This window comes from Platichthys flesus, chromosome 12 (genome assembly GCF_949316205.1).
Source record: "Platichthys flesus chromosome 12, fPlaFle2.1, whole genome shotgun sequence".
NCBI lineage: Eukaryota > Metazoa > Chordata > Actinopteri > Pleuronectiformes > Pleuronectidae > Platichthys > Platichthys flesus.
The window spans coordinates 24,091,831-24,107,859 of NC_084956.1; the positions used below are offsets into that span (position 1 = coordinate 24,091,831).

At 40.8% G+C, this 16,029-nt stretch overlaps 1 protein-coding gene across 3 annotated transcripts in view; it reads right to left on the minus strand.

Moving 5' to 3' along the window:
• Nucleotides 1-4,296: 4,296 nt before the first annotated feature.
• piezo1 (piezo type mechanosensitive ion channel component 1 (Er blood group)) overlaps nucleotides 4,297-16,029 on the minus strand; it is a 114,102-nt gene continuing 102,369 nt past the window's right edge. The window contains exons 44-54 of one of the 3 annotated variants that reach the window (XM_062400808.1): nucleotides 15,886-15,947; nucleotides 15,564-15,722; nucleotides 14,218-14,365; nucleotides 12,899-13,087; nucleotides 12,232-12,324; nucleotides 11,423-11,595; nucleotides 9,773-9,895; nucleotides 9,595-9,674; nucleotides 6,983-7,172; nucleotides 6,276-6,417; nucleotides 4,297-6,003 (exon numbers count right to left, since the gene is read on the minus strand). In XM_062400808.1, the coding sequence (XP_062256792.1) occupies nucleotides 5,875-6,003; nucleotides 6,276-6,417; nucleotides 6,983-7,172; nucleotides 9,595-9,674; nucleotides 9,773-9,895; nucleotides 11,423-11,595; nucleotides 12,232-12,324; nucleotides 12,899-13,087; nucleotides 14,218-14,365; nucleotides 15,564-15,722; nucleotides 15,886-15,947 (1,488 nt within the window). In that variant the 3' untranslated portion in view covers nucleotides 4,297-5,874. Of the gene's footprint in view, nucleotides 6,004-6,275; nucleotides 6,418-6,982; nucleotides 7,173-9,594; nucleotides 9,675-9,772; nucleotides 9,896-10,223; nucleotides 10,470-10,551; nucleotides 10,689-11,422; nucleotides 11,596-12,231; nucleotides 12,325-12,898; nucleotides 13,088-14,217; nucleotides 14,366-15,563; nucleotides 15,723-15,885; nucleotides 15,948-16,029 lie in introns of those variants that run through there. The other 2 variants (XR_009923916.1, XM_062400809.1) reach the window with 2 other exon arrangements.

A 16,029-nucleotide genomic window follows, 5' to 3' on the forward strand; every position in this document is an offset into this window, starting at 1 on the left:
CTGTGGGGCAGTGGTGGTTCTACATGGAATTGCCACTGCCCCCCCCCCCCCCTTCGAAAAACAAATCAACGCACACAATTTTGCACAACACAGTACAAGTTACAAATGCCCAAAAAAATAAAAGTGAATGCAATACGCTTCCGTATTCTTCAGTTGATTCTTTATTTTTTTTATCTTCAACATCATCGTGCAGCGCACATCAGACTGCAGCATCATCCTGCAGCGCACATCATCCTGCGGCGCACTTTCTCCTGTGGCGCACATCATCATGTGGCGCACATCATCACCACACATCATCCTGCTGCGCACATCATCCTGCGGCAGCGGCGGATATCATCACCGCACATCGTCTTGCGGCGCACATCATCCTGCGGCGCATATCATCATCACCGCACATCATCGTGCAGCGCACATCATCCTGCGGTGCAAATCATCACCGCACATCATCCTGCAGCGCACATCATCCTGCGGCATATCATCCTGCCGCGCACATGATCCTGCAGCGCACATCATCCTGGGGCGCACATCATCCTGGGGCGCACATCATCCTGGGGCGCACATCATCCTGGGGCGCACATCATCCTGGGGCGCACATCATCCTGCTAAGCACATCATCCTGGGGCGCACATCCTTCTGCGCACATCATCCTGCTAAGCACATCATCGTGCAGCACATCATCATGTGGCACATAATCCTGCAACGCACATCATCCTGGGGCGCACATTGGCGCACATCATCCTGCTGCACATTGTCCTGCAGCGCACATCGTCCTGTGGCACACTTCATCCTTCAGCGCACATCATCCTGTGGCATCATCCTGCTGGGCACATCATCCTTCAGCGCACTTTCTCCTGCAGTGCACCTCATCGTGCTGCGTACATCATCCTGCATCACTGCACATCATCGTGCGCACATCATCCTGCGGCGCACATCATCCTGCTGGGCACATCATCCTTCAGCATCGTGCGGCGCACATCATCCTGCATCACCACACATCATCGTGCAGCGCACCTCATCCTGCGGCGCACATCATCATGCGGCGCACATCATCCTGCAGCATCATCCTGCTGGGCACATCATCCTTCGGCGCACTTTCTCCTGCGGTGCACCTCATCGTGCGGCGCACATCATCCTGCCTCGCACATCATCCTGCTGGGCACATCATCCTGCAGCATCGTGCGGCGCACATCATCCTGCCTCGCACATCATCCTGCCTCGCACATCATCCTGCTGCGCACATCATCCTGCATCACCGCACATCATCGTGCAGCGCACCTCATCCTGCGGCGCATATCATCATCACCGCACATCATCCTGCGGCAGACATCATCCTGCAGCGCACATCATCACCGCACATCATTGTGCGGGCATATCATCGTGCGGCGCACTTCATCCTGCGGCATCATCCTGTGTCGCACATCGTCTGCGGTGCACATCATCCTGGGGCACACATCAGCGCACATCGTCTTAAGGTGCACATCATCGTGCAGCGCACATCATCCAGCAGCGCACATCATCCTTTTTTAAGTGCTCGTTCCGCCCTCCACGTGACATGAAAAGGTGCCCAGATCGCCCGTGCCCAAAACCGCCACTGATGTGGGGCAAAGATGAGAGGGAGGTACTGAGTGGAGCTCAAACCTTTGGGATGTTTCTGCAGGGAACTGCTGAAAAAGACTAGAGATCAAACCAATCAGTCTAACCCAACATTCCTGCTATAATTCCTCTTCCATTGATTCTGATAAGTCTGTCTTCTACATATGGGTGCAAGTACTAGACCTTAGTAAATAATCTGATAATGACATTGTGTAGCTTCGACTTGGAGACTAAAGTTCAGGACAAAAAGCCTATAAAGCCAAAGTGGTTTTGGTAGATGGTTTTGTATTTATATAGCGCTTTTCTAGTCTTGATGACCACTCAAAGCTCTTTACAGTACAGTTTTACATTCACCCATCCATTCATACAGTGCATCTATTTGCAGCACTTTGTTATTCTATGGGGGGCCATTCAGGGTTCAGCATCTTGCCCAAGGACACTTTGGCATGCAGATGGGTCAGACTGGGGATCAAACTGCCGACCTTCAGGTTGGAGGACGAACACTACCCCTCAGCCACAGCCGCCCCAAAAGCCATGTAACAAACTGGAAGGACACAATTAAAAAGGCTAGAAGCCATCAAGTTGCCTCATGGGAAATGTAGGATCCAGTGTTTTTGGATTTGTATGTCAATCTTGAATTCTGTCCATTCATATTTGTATGTGCCCATCAATGTGCCCCAAACTTTATGGAAGTGTAATAGTAAACTACTGGTTTACAACTTGAATGTACATCTACCATTATACAGTTGACCCCAATGCATTTCCTATAATAAACCTCTTACTGTCATGCCTCTGAGTAGGAGAACCGGTGTGACATGAGGACACATTAATGACAACCAGTAGTTGCAGAGGTTGAAATAATCTTGAGTTTACTGAAGCCAAGGAGCTTTGTAAGCAATATTAAACATGATGGAGGCATCATAATAATAACTCTCATACAGAAAGTGCTGAACATAGATGCACTGTTTTGAGACTACACTGTTAAAAATCTGTGTGTCTGTGTTGCCAAACGCGGGAAAGCCAACTTTCCGAGTTGGAGATCGTCACTTGAATGCCCCACCACAGTGTCGTTGCGGTGGAGCTGGGGACCACTCGGGTATGTATTAACCTACTTTTGTTTTTATTAAATGTGTCAGAATTCATATTTAGAGTTATATGGTGTAACAACTTAGCTAATAAATGAGGTTGTCATTATCTTTGATAATGTTACATGCTTTAAGTGCAATGCTTTAGCAGTTAGCCTAGAGCTAACTGCAGTTCTTGAGATGTTCTTGGCGCTTCGTAATTAAGACAATTAAACTGTTTGATTCACTTTTTATTCCTGACAACAACGTAAAATTGAAAGCTCATTTCCACTTCTGCAATCTCAGGCTGTAACAGTCAATATTATAATGCATGTAGGTTGACAAACCAATGTAGCAGTACATTTTATTTTAGCACTGTAAATTCTAAAATAATCAGTTACTTTAACTTGTAGTGGAGAGAGAGCGTGGCCTAGGGGATAGAGCGGGTGTTCTGCAACAAGAAGGTTGCCGGTTCGAATCTCACTCTTTCCCATCTGCATGCCTAAGTGTCCTTGGCAAGATACTGAACCCCTAAAATGGCCCCTCATAAATGCTGAGTGTTCTAAAAATGTAAGTCGCTTTGGACATAAGCGTCAGCTAAATGACATGTAATGTAAAAGTTTTAATAGAGGTAAGAATTCGAAGTTGCAACAATTTAAAATCATCAGTTCTGAGTTTTATCCACCCTGAGTGAAGTTAACAAAAGTTAGAATTAAAAGTTGCAACAATGGAAAATAAAGAGTCACATCATTTGAAGTTGAGTTCACGGAAGTAAGGATTTAAAGTTGCTACAATGTAAAATTAAAAGTTACATCAACTAGGAGTTGAGTTATGACAACTTAGAATTGAAAGTTGAGCAAACTGAATAATAAAACTTAAAATGTTAAGTTTAATTACCGACTGAAGAAATATCAGTCGGTAATGACTTTTATTGTTCACTGCAGTCTTTAACAGTTCAAGCAGTGGCAGAAGTGGGTGAAGTCTTTTCTCACAGTGATCATCTGCAAGATCTGAGCAGGAGCAAGCCTGGTGTCGCCGACTGAAGGTAAAGTCACAGCTGATGGGTTACCTAGCTGGTAGACAGGTCCAGTGGTGAGCTGTGTAGCCACAGAGCCGATCAGGAGCGTAACCAGGAGGGAATAGGCGAAACTCGAGGTTGAAGACAGAAGGCTGAGGTAATGTCCAGGGCAGAGACGAGGCAGGCAGGTCGGGGATCGGCGGGGTCGGCAACAGGTGATCAGTCCGGGGAAAACACGCTGGAAGTCAGGCATAACACAAGACAATCTGGCACTGAAGCAGAGACAGGAGCAGGCTTAAATGCAGCCAGGGCTGTCACAGGTGTGGAGAGTTAGCCTGATGAGGAGGTGTGGCTGACTGGCAGAGTGGAGGAGAGACAGGTGAGTGGAAAAATACCAGCAGACACGAGATGAGCAGACTGACACCTGTATGCTCTGACGGGGAGTTACCAGTATTTGCTCATCACTCCCATCATTCCTGTATAAACATATGGGGGGTAATTAAGTTGGAGCCTAGACACCTAAACACTAAACCTGTTCAACTTCTGCAATAAATGGTTGAATGTGAGTTGTTTGATGCACCATGGAAATGTTGGCACATGTAAATAATACAATAAGACATCTTTAAGGCCATGTTCATTTAATATTTTGTCTTAGTGGTTCATATTCCCAAACGTATTTGTAACTAAACAAATGACCACAAATCAAAAGACACTAAATTAATCCCCTGTAATGACCAAACAGTTAAATTAACTGTGTGTTGTTCCTGGGCTACATCTGATGGAAATCTATCAATTCTTAAATATCTGTGTTATGTCTGTTTTCATGTGCATAATTATATTGTGTAATAGCACAGAGGGTGGTAAAAACTCAAGCCTGGTTAGATTTATTTCACATGGTTTGACTATATACCTTGCAATCATTACAGTTCTTTGTCAGACTCTGAACCATATACACATATTTGCTCAGCATCCGAAGTTATTGAAACATTTCTTAGTTATACTGAGAAGGAATAACAGGCCTCAACAGGAAAGGGAACGAAGAAAATTAATTCAGTCAGAGGGATGAGGACAAGGGCAAAAGGGACAGCCCAAGTAAAATGAGTTTGTAGTGATGAGTCCAGCCCATCATTCCAGAGGCCATCAGCTCTTTAACTTTTCAATCAATATTCACTTATAGCCAGTGTATTTGTTGAGTGGTCTAGCACCAGGACTTTTCTAAATGTAAAGCTTGCACATACTGTAGCAACAGTGAATTAGCATTTCATCTCCAAAATAATTTCTGTTGATGTTAATTTATTCTCCATATTTTACCTGGACACTTTCCTCCTATTGTTTGTGTTATTTCATTGAGATATGTATGTTTGATGCTGTCCCACTGAGTAACAATCTAATTGAAATTATCTAGGCTTTTAAAGTGTCTACATGCATCCAGCTTGAACTACATCAACAAGCTATTTCCCTATGTGACCAATCCACATATCTTCGACCTCTTATTATTTGCTCCTTAAACCGGGACATGTGGTGGCCTAGAGCAAACTCAGAACCTCTGATGAGAAAAATAACCTAAAATGGCCTTTTAAATCCAATTTGCTTTGTCAAACCTTGGTTCATGATGTAAAGTTCAACAAACAAGGTGTCTACAGGACATGCTTGTTACCTTGGTAAACATTTCTGGGTTTATTTGTCAGCATTTTGTTGTTTTCAGATCAATCAGTATACTAATGCAGTAGCTCCAGCTGCTTCAACCTTAAGTCAGTTTCAGCCACACAGTCACTCCACCTGGGTGCTTGAAATGCACGGAGTTTAGGAATTTATGTCTTTTGGGATTTACCTTTAACCTCTTACCATTAACACACAGCTCATTTTGACCACTGATTGTGCCTTCTAGGGACATTGTAATCCATTAAGTCGACATGCAGCTGCCATGAATCCCACCACAATGGGACTGCAGACACACTTTTAAAAGTCGGTAGTGTAAAGTGGTGTGATGAAAGTGCTCAGGCAGCTGTGAAGAAGCAACAGCAATAGATGTTCCATCAAGATGATCTATTAATGTACATCTTCTTTCATGTGTGTCCTTGGCTGTAGGTTCATGTCCACTCTAGAAGTGATAAGGAGTGTCCTCATGAAGCCTCCTTTGGACATCTTTACAATGCGCTTCATATATCACTGTATTCTATCACAGCCGACATTAATCAGTCAGTATCTGTCTTGTTCTCGGCTGTGGATATCCCTGGTCCATTTGATCATCGTCTCTGGAGATCGATAGAGGAAGATCAGTTTGGAGTAAAGTTCCTCTTCCAGCTCCAGCTCTCCTGTCTCACGCACCTAAAACACACAGAAACTCTAATGTATTGGGAGACTGGGGGCATGGTGACAAGACTGTGCTTTTCTTGGATGTATTATTGAAAAGAAAAAGAGATAATTCTTATGATTAGACCAGCTATATTTGAAATTTCTTGGTCAAAGGAAATTGTACACAAATTTTGAAGATTCATATTACTCTGTCTTTGAAGTTTGTGCATATGGGTATGCTGAATCTTTACTCCGTGTGTGTGCGTGTGCGTGTGTGTGTGTGTGTTTACACACTGCAAACTGACCAGGAAGATGTCTGTACACAGCTTCAGGATGCGGTCCACACAGGGCAGCTCCTCAAACATGATGGAGTGGGAGATCTCACTGAAGAAGCCACGCACAAACTTCCCAATGACTAAGACCACGGACACATACAGACCCATAATCCTAGAAGGAGACATTAGAAAGACATTTTTTTTTGTTAACATCCAATAACGTTCCGGGGGAAAGCACAAAAAACTAATAATTATTATATCTTAATGAATCAAGTGCCTTTCCTTTCATGCAGACAATGTCAAGATCTATTCACATTGTTACCTCTAATTCTTCACTTAAGAGAAACATTTGGTAAACTGTACTGGACCCATTGACTTTATAGCCTTCGGAATTCAGTTTCTTGCCAACAGCCCACATTTCCTCCATCTCTGAATGACAATGGTCTATGGTGGAAGCATAAGAGATGTACTACCTCATTTAAATATCTGTATTTGTCTGCCTCCTTCTGTCAATTACCCCTGTAAGTCAAACACACCTTTAAGATCTTTCAGATTTGTTAATGTGTGTGAAAAAGTTAAAACGATATTACCGTTGCTTCCTCTGTGGATACATGCTGGAGAACATTCCTCACAATCTTATTTATCTAGAGCTAATTCATCTTCTATATATATATATATATATATATATATGTGTGTGTGTGTGTGTGTGTGTGCGCGTCTGTGTTTGTGTTACTTACCCATATCCTGCCAGGAAGCCGAGGCTGGGTGGACTGACTTTGTCATTGAATATGACCATGGGTAGAACTCCACATGAGGTGTGGGCACATCCTGCGATGGCAATGTTCCACCACTCTTGATTTCTACTGTTATTCAGTGAGCGGTCACTCATCAGGGACAGGGTTATATTCATGTAACCGGCTTCATCATCTACAAGACAACCAATCAGCTGTGTTAAAACAGACACTTGAAGGTGTCTATGACTGCAACACTGGGATATGGAGTGGGATGAGAAATAATCCATTATTGTTCATTAGTGCAGTGGTTCTCAACCTTTTTTCAGTGACGTACCCCCTTCGAAGAAAAAATTCTGCCGAGTACCCCTAACCAGCGCAAAGCCTTTTTGGTTGAAAGAAAGATGTAATGTGATTTATTAAGCCTTGTAACTAGACACATTCAAATTTAAAACTCCATCAATGTCCATAACATTGCTCATTTGCAGTGGTCTCTCTTGAACTATTTCGAAATAAAAAGATATAAAAATAACTAAAGACTTTTACGATAATCTCATTATAAATAAAGATTTGTGCACCTCAAAATAATTATCAACTTAAAGTGACCTCTTTTGGGATCATAATAAAGATATGTTCTCAAACTGAACTCATGAACTTAATTATAGCTAAACACTTCTTCCCAAAAAATAAATCATTAACTTGGTTTTAAATAAAAGATTAGCTCAAAACATATTCTTTTAATATTTATCATCTTAAAATATCTTCTTTAAGGATCGAAAAGAATACTGACAGGTAGCTTGTTTCCGTTTGCTTCGGGGAGGCTTTTCGCATCGTGTCTTGAGATGACCTGAATTCAGAAAGTTTCCTCTTAAAAAACTCAGGTGGCTTACCAACATGACTTTCATGTTTTGTCTGGAGATACCGCTGAAGAAGTGGTGGCTTAATGCCACTGTTGGCTAATCTCTCCCCACAGAGAAAAACTAAAAGTGAAAATAACCCAATCTATGTTATTGTTAATATTATTGAAGCGTCTTTCTGTTATTTTATTGTGAAATATTTGCTCGCTTTAAGGTCATACAATTTCATTTCCGCTTTTGTATTACATGCTTTTATTTTGAAAGGGTACCGGTAGAGACGCAGACTTCTTGTTATGAATCATTAACTTCACAACGGAAAACTTTTACGTTTTAGCGCCCCTCCGAAGAGGCACAAGCTCTCACGGTGTTGTTTAGGAAGGCTCTCTGCTCTGGTTTCGCCTTCTTTGGCGCTTGTCCCTCCGTGTTTCAGCAGCATTGCTGCTGCACTTCAACTCGACTCCGTTGTTGAAGTTTTCAAGGCAGGTGATGACCGGCGATGACAGGTGGCGTGTGCCAGGTTGGGTCAAACCATCGGTATGGGGGAGACTGTTTTTTTATGATAATTAAATTGAAAATCCTACTGAATATAAAATTTAGGTTCATGAACTTCCACTTATATTTTATTGAATATTTGTTAAATAAAAAAATTTCAAGGATTTTTGAATGGATGCTAATTTAAATATATTAAAAAAAAATCTCAAGTACCCCCTGGAGTACCTTCAAGTACCCCCAGGGTAACGCGTACCCCCATTTGAGAATCACTGCATTAGTGGCTTGGACACTGACGGTTTAGGAATCCTGTCCAGAGTTTTACTATTTTTGTTCATGTAGAGTTTATAATGTGAATAAATACATACAAATTAGCATTTTGGAAAGCCCTGATTGTGTCAACGACAGAGACAGAAGTTTGAATTGATAAGTGATTAACTCCAACTTTGAATTCTCAGTGGTAAGTGTAGAAACACTCATCAACAGAGAATTTGATTTGACGTTACCGCAGAATTCTATGTGGTTACAGTGTGTGTGTACTACTTGGTGACAGTCTGGCTCTCATTGCACAAAATATAGAGTAACCTGCAGCTCTGGCGTGTGTAGCTGTGCCTTCACAGTGTCGTCATCACTCCAGCTAAAGGCTGTTGATGGAACAGATACCTGCTGCATTCAGATGGATGTTGAGTCACCAGAGTAAAATATTTGACTTTAGTGTAGGCTGAATAAACAAATAGACAAAGCTGTTAAGAGTCTGTCATTTGTCTTTTCTTCTAAATGACGTTAATTTTGTAATCAGAATAAAAACATGCTTTTCCATATGACCACATCCTCCCCTGCACCTCTCCTCCCAATGAGGGCAATGAGTGATCAAGATACCAAACAGGCACACACAATAAAATTGTTGGAAAATACCACTTCAACAGTTGAACTCAGCCAGAACTATTGTATTTGTCCTGTGAGACCCAAAGTGTTCTGTGACACGATGTAACTCACATGTTACATCGTGTCACAGAACACTTTAAAGGACTGGAAAATGTTTCTCATTGACATAAGGTACATTTTAATGTGAATCAGTGACATAATGTTTCCTTATGGACATTTTGTTCTTCTTTCTGACTTGATCCTTGGAGACTTGCATCTATAATAGAATTCTGCTGTTTTAGGTGTTTGGTAATTATTCCATGACTTACTTGGAAATGATTATGTCTGTTTTGAAATTTGAAGATAAAGAAAATCTCATATTGTATATATTTAAAAAGTAACTCTGACCTTTATACAGTTGACTCACGGGTTTGGCCTCAGCTCCATTGGGAGCACGGATGTAGTTAGGGAACATATTAGGAACAAGCCTAGGAAATAAAGAAGATACCAGCTTTAAGATACAATTCTATGAATTAAATAAACACAAAGCATTTCACATAAACATCTTTCCAGACAGTCAACGTACACAGGTTTAGTGCGATTGCCAACCAGTAGTGAGGCCAGATTTGCTCTGACTGGGTTGCCAGGTTCCAGGTCTATAGAGTATTTGTCGAAGGTGTGTTCCACCGTCCCTCCTTTACCCAGGTCCCTGTCAAGGAGCAACATCCAGAGAAAAGAGACAGCTACAATCAGCTATTAGCATATAATATTCTAAGATGTTTGCAGTAATATCCTGGATATAGTAGAGGACCTACATTTACATACAAAAAACGGTTGGTGTCTTCAATAAATCAGAGATTTTCAGTTGTACACCTTTCATACATGTTAATGTAGTTCAAAGTGCTTTACATATGACTGACATGCTGATGAGACCGAACAAATACAATTCATTAGATGAATAGATTTCTTTTATAATGGAAGGTAAATGTCTATCTAAAGTATATATAATCAAAAGCCAGGTTTAATAGTAGACTTACAATAAGTTTGCGCTTAAAGATGTGGCAATTCCAGCAGCTCTCACATCCTCAAGCAGACATTTCCAACAGCTAAAAGCTGCCACACAAAATGTTTTAGTCCTGCTCTTGATGAAGTCCACTGTTTGTTAGTCAAGCTTCATCAAGACACTGTCACCTAGCTGCATGACTGGTAGGTCCTGTGCCCTGATTCTCCAGTTAAAGGTCTGCCACTCCTTCTCTGCAGCATCAGCTCTATTAGAGACAGGTCTGGACATTTGGGTGTCAGGTTACAATCCAGAGTAGACATTGTTGTGTGGATTTTCCATGAGAGGCTCCAATTGACTCACACCTGTTGACGTGGGCTTGGCTGTGAAGGGTCAGAAGCCATTCCTTTTGCTGCAGGAATCTTTTTGCAGCCTGTTCTGCCTGTCAATTCTCCATTCCTTTTTCAGGAACTCTAAACCTGCCAAAGCCCCAGCACTTGATCTGATAGGTAGTGGGAAACAGTTATTTTCTGAGTGCTCACAGGAATTCATTCCAAAGCCCTGTAAGTTCAGTCAGTAAGACTAACCCATTTATTGATCAGCTGATTGTGGGCATTTCTAAATGGCCAATTCCAGATTCCACAGTCTCTTCCAATCACTCATACGGCTGCCCCCAAACTTTAAATCCCTTCTCCTCTCTTCTGCACTCTTCTGCAGTCATTCAGTGACACGCATAGTCCACCTCCACCCTTATCTCCTCCAGTCTTCAGCAGAATCATAAGCACCTCATCTGGATCCTCAGCCCACACCAGTGTCTAGACCCCGGGGGGAATTCCTGAACTATGTTCTCCTTCACCCTCTCCTAGTCCTGATGACGTTACATAGGGGTCTAAATGGCCAAAAGACTATAATATTCACATCACTTTCTGTGTTCATGTCAATAAATGTTGTTAAAATGTTGAATTTAAGTCTCCTCCTGACTGAAATCATAATAATGTCTTGCTGAGGGGTGCAGCTGTTAAGCGTGGTCTGGCCTCTATTTGCCACCAGCTTAATCACTTCTTGGAGCTCACGTCAGACAGTGTCACAGAGTTCACATAACTGTATTGCTGTCCATGGTGTTGACTGCTGCTTAATATCCCTTCAGACACACAATTTGCTATCTAGTTGTATACACAACATGCGTGCATAACGTATAATATTATAATGCATTATCTAGTATAGTGAGAAGTTTACCTCTGGAAAGTCCACACGAGACGTAGTGTTAGGTCGACAGGACTTCCAAGTAGTTCTTTAATGACTTCCTGTCTGCTGGGAGGGCTGATCCTCCACACTGATCCTGAACTACCCTCAATCATAGCCGTCACGATGTCCTCATAACTGTAGAGAGTGATGAACTGCATGGCTACCTGAAAACACAGACACACAAAACATGCATGGGAGACAGGTATACATGGCAGCAACATAAGTCAGACACATGCACACACACACACGAACACACACACACAGTGCAAAAACATATAAGTCAGTGCCATCCACGAGGACGGCTGTAAATAACTATAAATAACAATTATTAAATAAATAAGTAATTAGTATGTGGCCTGACTGAAGACACAATATTGTTTTATTTGTGTACCCTTTCTTTCAGGAGCCATTCAAAGAAAAACTCCGGCAGTGGTTTGCATATGTATTATTCATTTGCCATATTTCGAAAGTAGAGTTCTGTGTCAAGGGTCGGATTTCTGTGGTGCTGTAATGAAGATCTCACAGCAGTACTTAATATTCAAAGTAGATTAAACTGAATAGAACAAAAGGGACTTTTTAGAAGGGAAGTTCATAAAAAAATTAGGAATCTAGGAATCTATTGTACCAAACAGCTAACTTTCCAATATAAATTTAGAGAGGAGCACTGTAGCTCCATTTTATCAGCTACTCTATAAAAGATTAAAAAAAAATGTTTACTACAGCACTTAAACAAAAGTAAAGATAGATGGTAACAGTACACTTCCACAGAGAACATAAAGCTAATTGAATTAAGTGTTTACCGCATTGTCTCCAAACTTTTGAGTGAGTTGTTCATATTCAGCCTCAGTGAAGGGCTGAATGGACTGCTGCTGCACACTCATGGTGAACAGGGGCTGGATACACACATAGAAACGCTCAAGATTATGCACATTTCGCCAACTGTGTCATCTGAGTTCTATATTTGAACCCATATTACATATTGCACCAACAACCATCTTGTGAGCTGAATAAAATGAATCTATGCATTATGACATTCAGCATATATAAGTTTTTCACAAAAACTTCACAAAAAAACTAAACATAATTTGCAAATACAAAACAACTTTAACAAACTGATTCATTTTGTTTGGCAAATACAGAGAATATCCATCCAACCAATGCACAATCTATTTCAATACATCATGCTTCAGATGCAGACTCAGTTCGTGCTACAAGTACAACATTTTATTATACAAAGAGAAAAGATATATAACATGAACTTTGGAACAACCTTTTCAGGAATTTCAAACAAATGTCCACATAAAAAACAGTAGGTGGGCCTATAGGTCATCTTAACAGGCTGCTGCCCAGCTCCTGAATTATTTGTACAACAGGTTGGCTAAGTTTGGACAGTGAGTTAACTTCATATATTATAGACTGTGACTAAGAAGAAGAGTAGAAAATACTGCTATAAAAAAACTTGATTACCTCATATCCTCCAAGCTTGACAGTAACTGTGACATCAATTGGGTGGTTGATCACACCCACCACTGATCGGACCAATGAAATGAAGAGCAGTGGAAACCAAATGATGCAGATCAAGAAGAAGATGATGAGTCCACCCATTCCATATTTCACTATCTTCTTCTTCTTTTGTCCTTTAGGCTGTGGGTATTTCTAGGGAAAGAAAATGTTATTTTTACAGATAATAAATACATGACTCATTATATTAACTACTTAAATTTTTGTTATTGGACTTTCATGCTAGTCATGATTTGGCGGCGCTAGAGCATAGATCTCTCTTACCCAGTGGGGTTAGGGTTAGAGCCCGAAAACTCAGTTTTCTAACTTGCTCCCATGGACACGTATGTTGACTCTAACCAATAAAAAATATATCTGTAGGTTTGGCAAAGTCTTCGGATTCTCATTGTGCTTATTTAACAGATAAGATTTATAGTTTTCGGACAAGAGCTATTTGTTCCAGGGTTGTGCCAGAGCTTAGATCTGTCTCAAACATTGAGTATAGCTCAGTTGGTAGAAACATGTGAACATGACGGTGGTCACACGTTCAAGAACAAGTGAGGATAGAAGTTTAATCTTGCTTTATACTGCTGCTGAATAGAAACATACAGAGTCCTCTCTCTGTCTGTATCTGCCTGGCTCTCTCTGTCAGGCAACCTGATACACACATTTTCAAAATAAAGCCACCCGCATAGTGATAAAATCTTACCAGGAAGCCTAAAGGAGGCTGTATTTTCATAAAAAAAATTCCAGGATGATAATATTACCCTCCAAGGAAACCCGAAAGGCAACTGTATTTTCAAACTAAAAGCACCCAGGTGTTAAAAAGCCCCCGGATAGTTACAGGATGTTACAGAGGGACACAATTTTCTCTCACTCTTTCTCTCTCTCTCTCTCTCTCTCTCTCTCTCTCTCTCTCTCTTTTGCTATAATTTATTCTTAATTTTTCTATGGACTTTTTTGTGTGAAGTGTGTAAGGTGTGGACACATTAGTCATCTACTCAAGGAAATGGGTTAGGGTTGGGGTTGAGAGGCTGGAAATTGTTACTAATGACAGTGCTAGTGGGTGATCAATATATCCCTGATGAATGGATGATCAAGCAAAACACTCTGTTAAGTTAGTTCTTTATAATGGCTAATTGTGTTTGCACATATAGTACAGTGCTATACCTGTTTCTTATGAGATGTTGCTTTATTCTTTTTAATTCATTTTTTCTTCAACTACCCTTGTCCCAGAGGAAGACACTTGTTCCGATGTTGTGTCACTGTACTTATACACTTTGTACCTTCTCTGTCTCACGGCTGCATTTAATGATGAAGATGTTGGCATAAATGTCCTCCACACACATCCAGTTCGGCAAAGACAGAGTTGTGTCGGTCCAAACCCAGTCCATCACAGCTCGCAGCTCCACCAGGAATGGCACCAGACGAAACCTACACAATCAGCCACACGCACATAAATTACAAATTATTTAAAAGATTCAATATAAAGTTAGATCAAGTAGTATATTTTATAAATATTACACATTACACTCATTTGTACATTGTCTTCCTTGACTATTTTGGTCCCACCCTAGCAAAAGTTTCACTAACTTAATAATCTCAAAGTCGATAATACGACTGAGTTTCAGGCCCTCCAAAAGAAGAGGTTCATTAACCAAATTAACAGACTAGTATGATTCATTATTATTGCTTTATCTGATTTAGAGTATTATTTGCATAATTGTGTGTGTTTGTGTGTGTCTGTGTGTGTGTGTGTGTGTGTCTGTATGTGTATGTATGATTTCCAATCAGGTATTATTATAACAATGATTTTGTGAAAATATTTATATGATTAAATTGGGCCATTACTATTTTATCAACAATTCTAATGTATTTTCACTTGGTGACCAATTTTAGGAATAAATGTTATACAACAGTATTTGTAATAAAATTTGTTTCAAGGAAGAAACATGAAGTGCGATTTTTGCTAAAAATGAACTTGGATGGAGCCATTGATGAACCCTGATAACTGGGACTTCTCCTTCATAAGAGTGAAGAGGTTCTACGAGATAATCCTGCAGTCTGTTGTCATGTTCAAGCAATTTAACAGGTTAACACAGGTGAACAGCAGTGCCTTGCATCACTGAAATCTTGTACGGCACTTCTCAGAAGCTGCAAACCTGATGGTACATCGGTCCTAGTACCTTAGGATGCTGCACGTGTTTAATAAACTGAGGAAACTTTTCATACAGTATGGAAAAGCCATGGACAACAGATACACAGAAAAAGGTCAATGCAGACTGATTTACTGGTGTGAGGAATAAACACACTATTCTGTTCGTTCTGCTACTTTCTTTCTTTCTCTTAGCTCTGTGTATTCCTGGCTGTTGCAAAAACTCCTGCATACCTGACTTTCATCAATCACTCAAGACCCCAACCCATAGCACTACTTAGGGACCTTGCAGGACGCATTAAGTAAAACGCATCAGTAGTCTGTGATAAAAAAAATTAACAGTGGTAACAGAAAGGTTTTTTACATCAAATGTTGAAAATAATCTATGTTGAAATGCAAGCTGAAACTAATGTTTTATTCCAAATAGATATTCTACTAAACATCACAAAGAGCTGCAGACTTGCTTTGTGTCCATACCCTTGGAAGAGAAACAGGTTGAGGTGGTTGTATTTCTTGGTGAGGAAGTTGCCGAGGATACGAGTAGGATACCCACAGCGGATCTGATAGGCTGACAGGCCAAAATAAATACACTTGACAAAGTACCAGAGCTGTGCCACAAAGTTCTGATTGAACTTCCTAAACAGGGAGAGGAGGAGATGAGGAAGATTAAAGTTCTGATCAGAGTAATACATCTTTACATTAATGCCAACATAGGTTTTGGTCAATTGATGAATTAAACTGTAAGAAAGATTATACAATAATTATAATACAATAAATGCATGGTTTGATTAAGCTTCACCTTTCAGTGACAGCAGGCAGGATGAAGAACATCCACAGGTGGATCCCAAACACAAGGATCACCTGGAGGGAAGAAACAGAGGGACGATAGGAAGGTGTACGGACAGAAAAAACAAAATGATCAAATATTTAGAATTCATTAAAG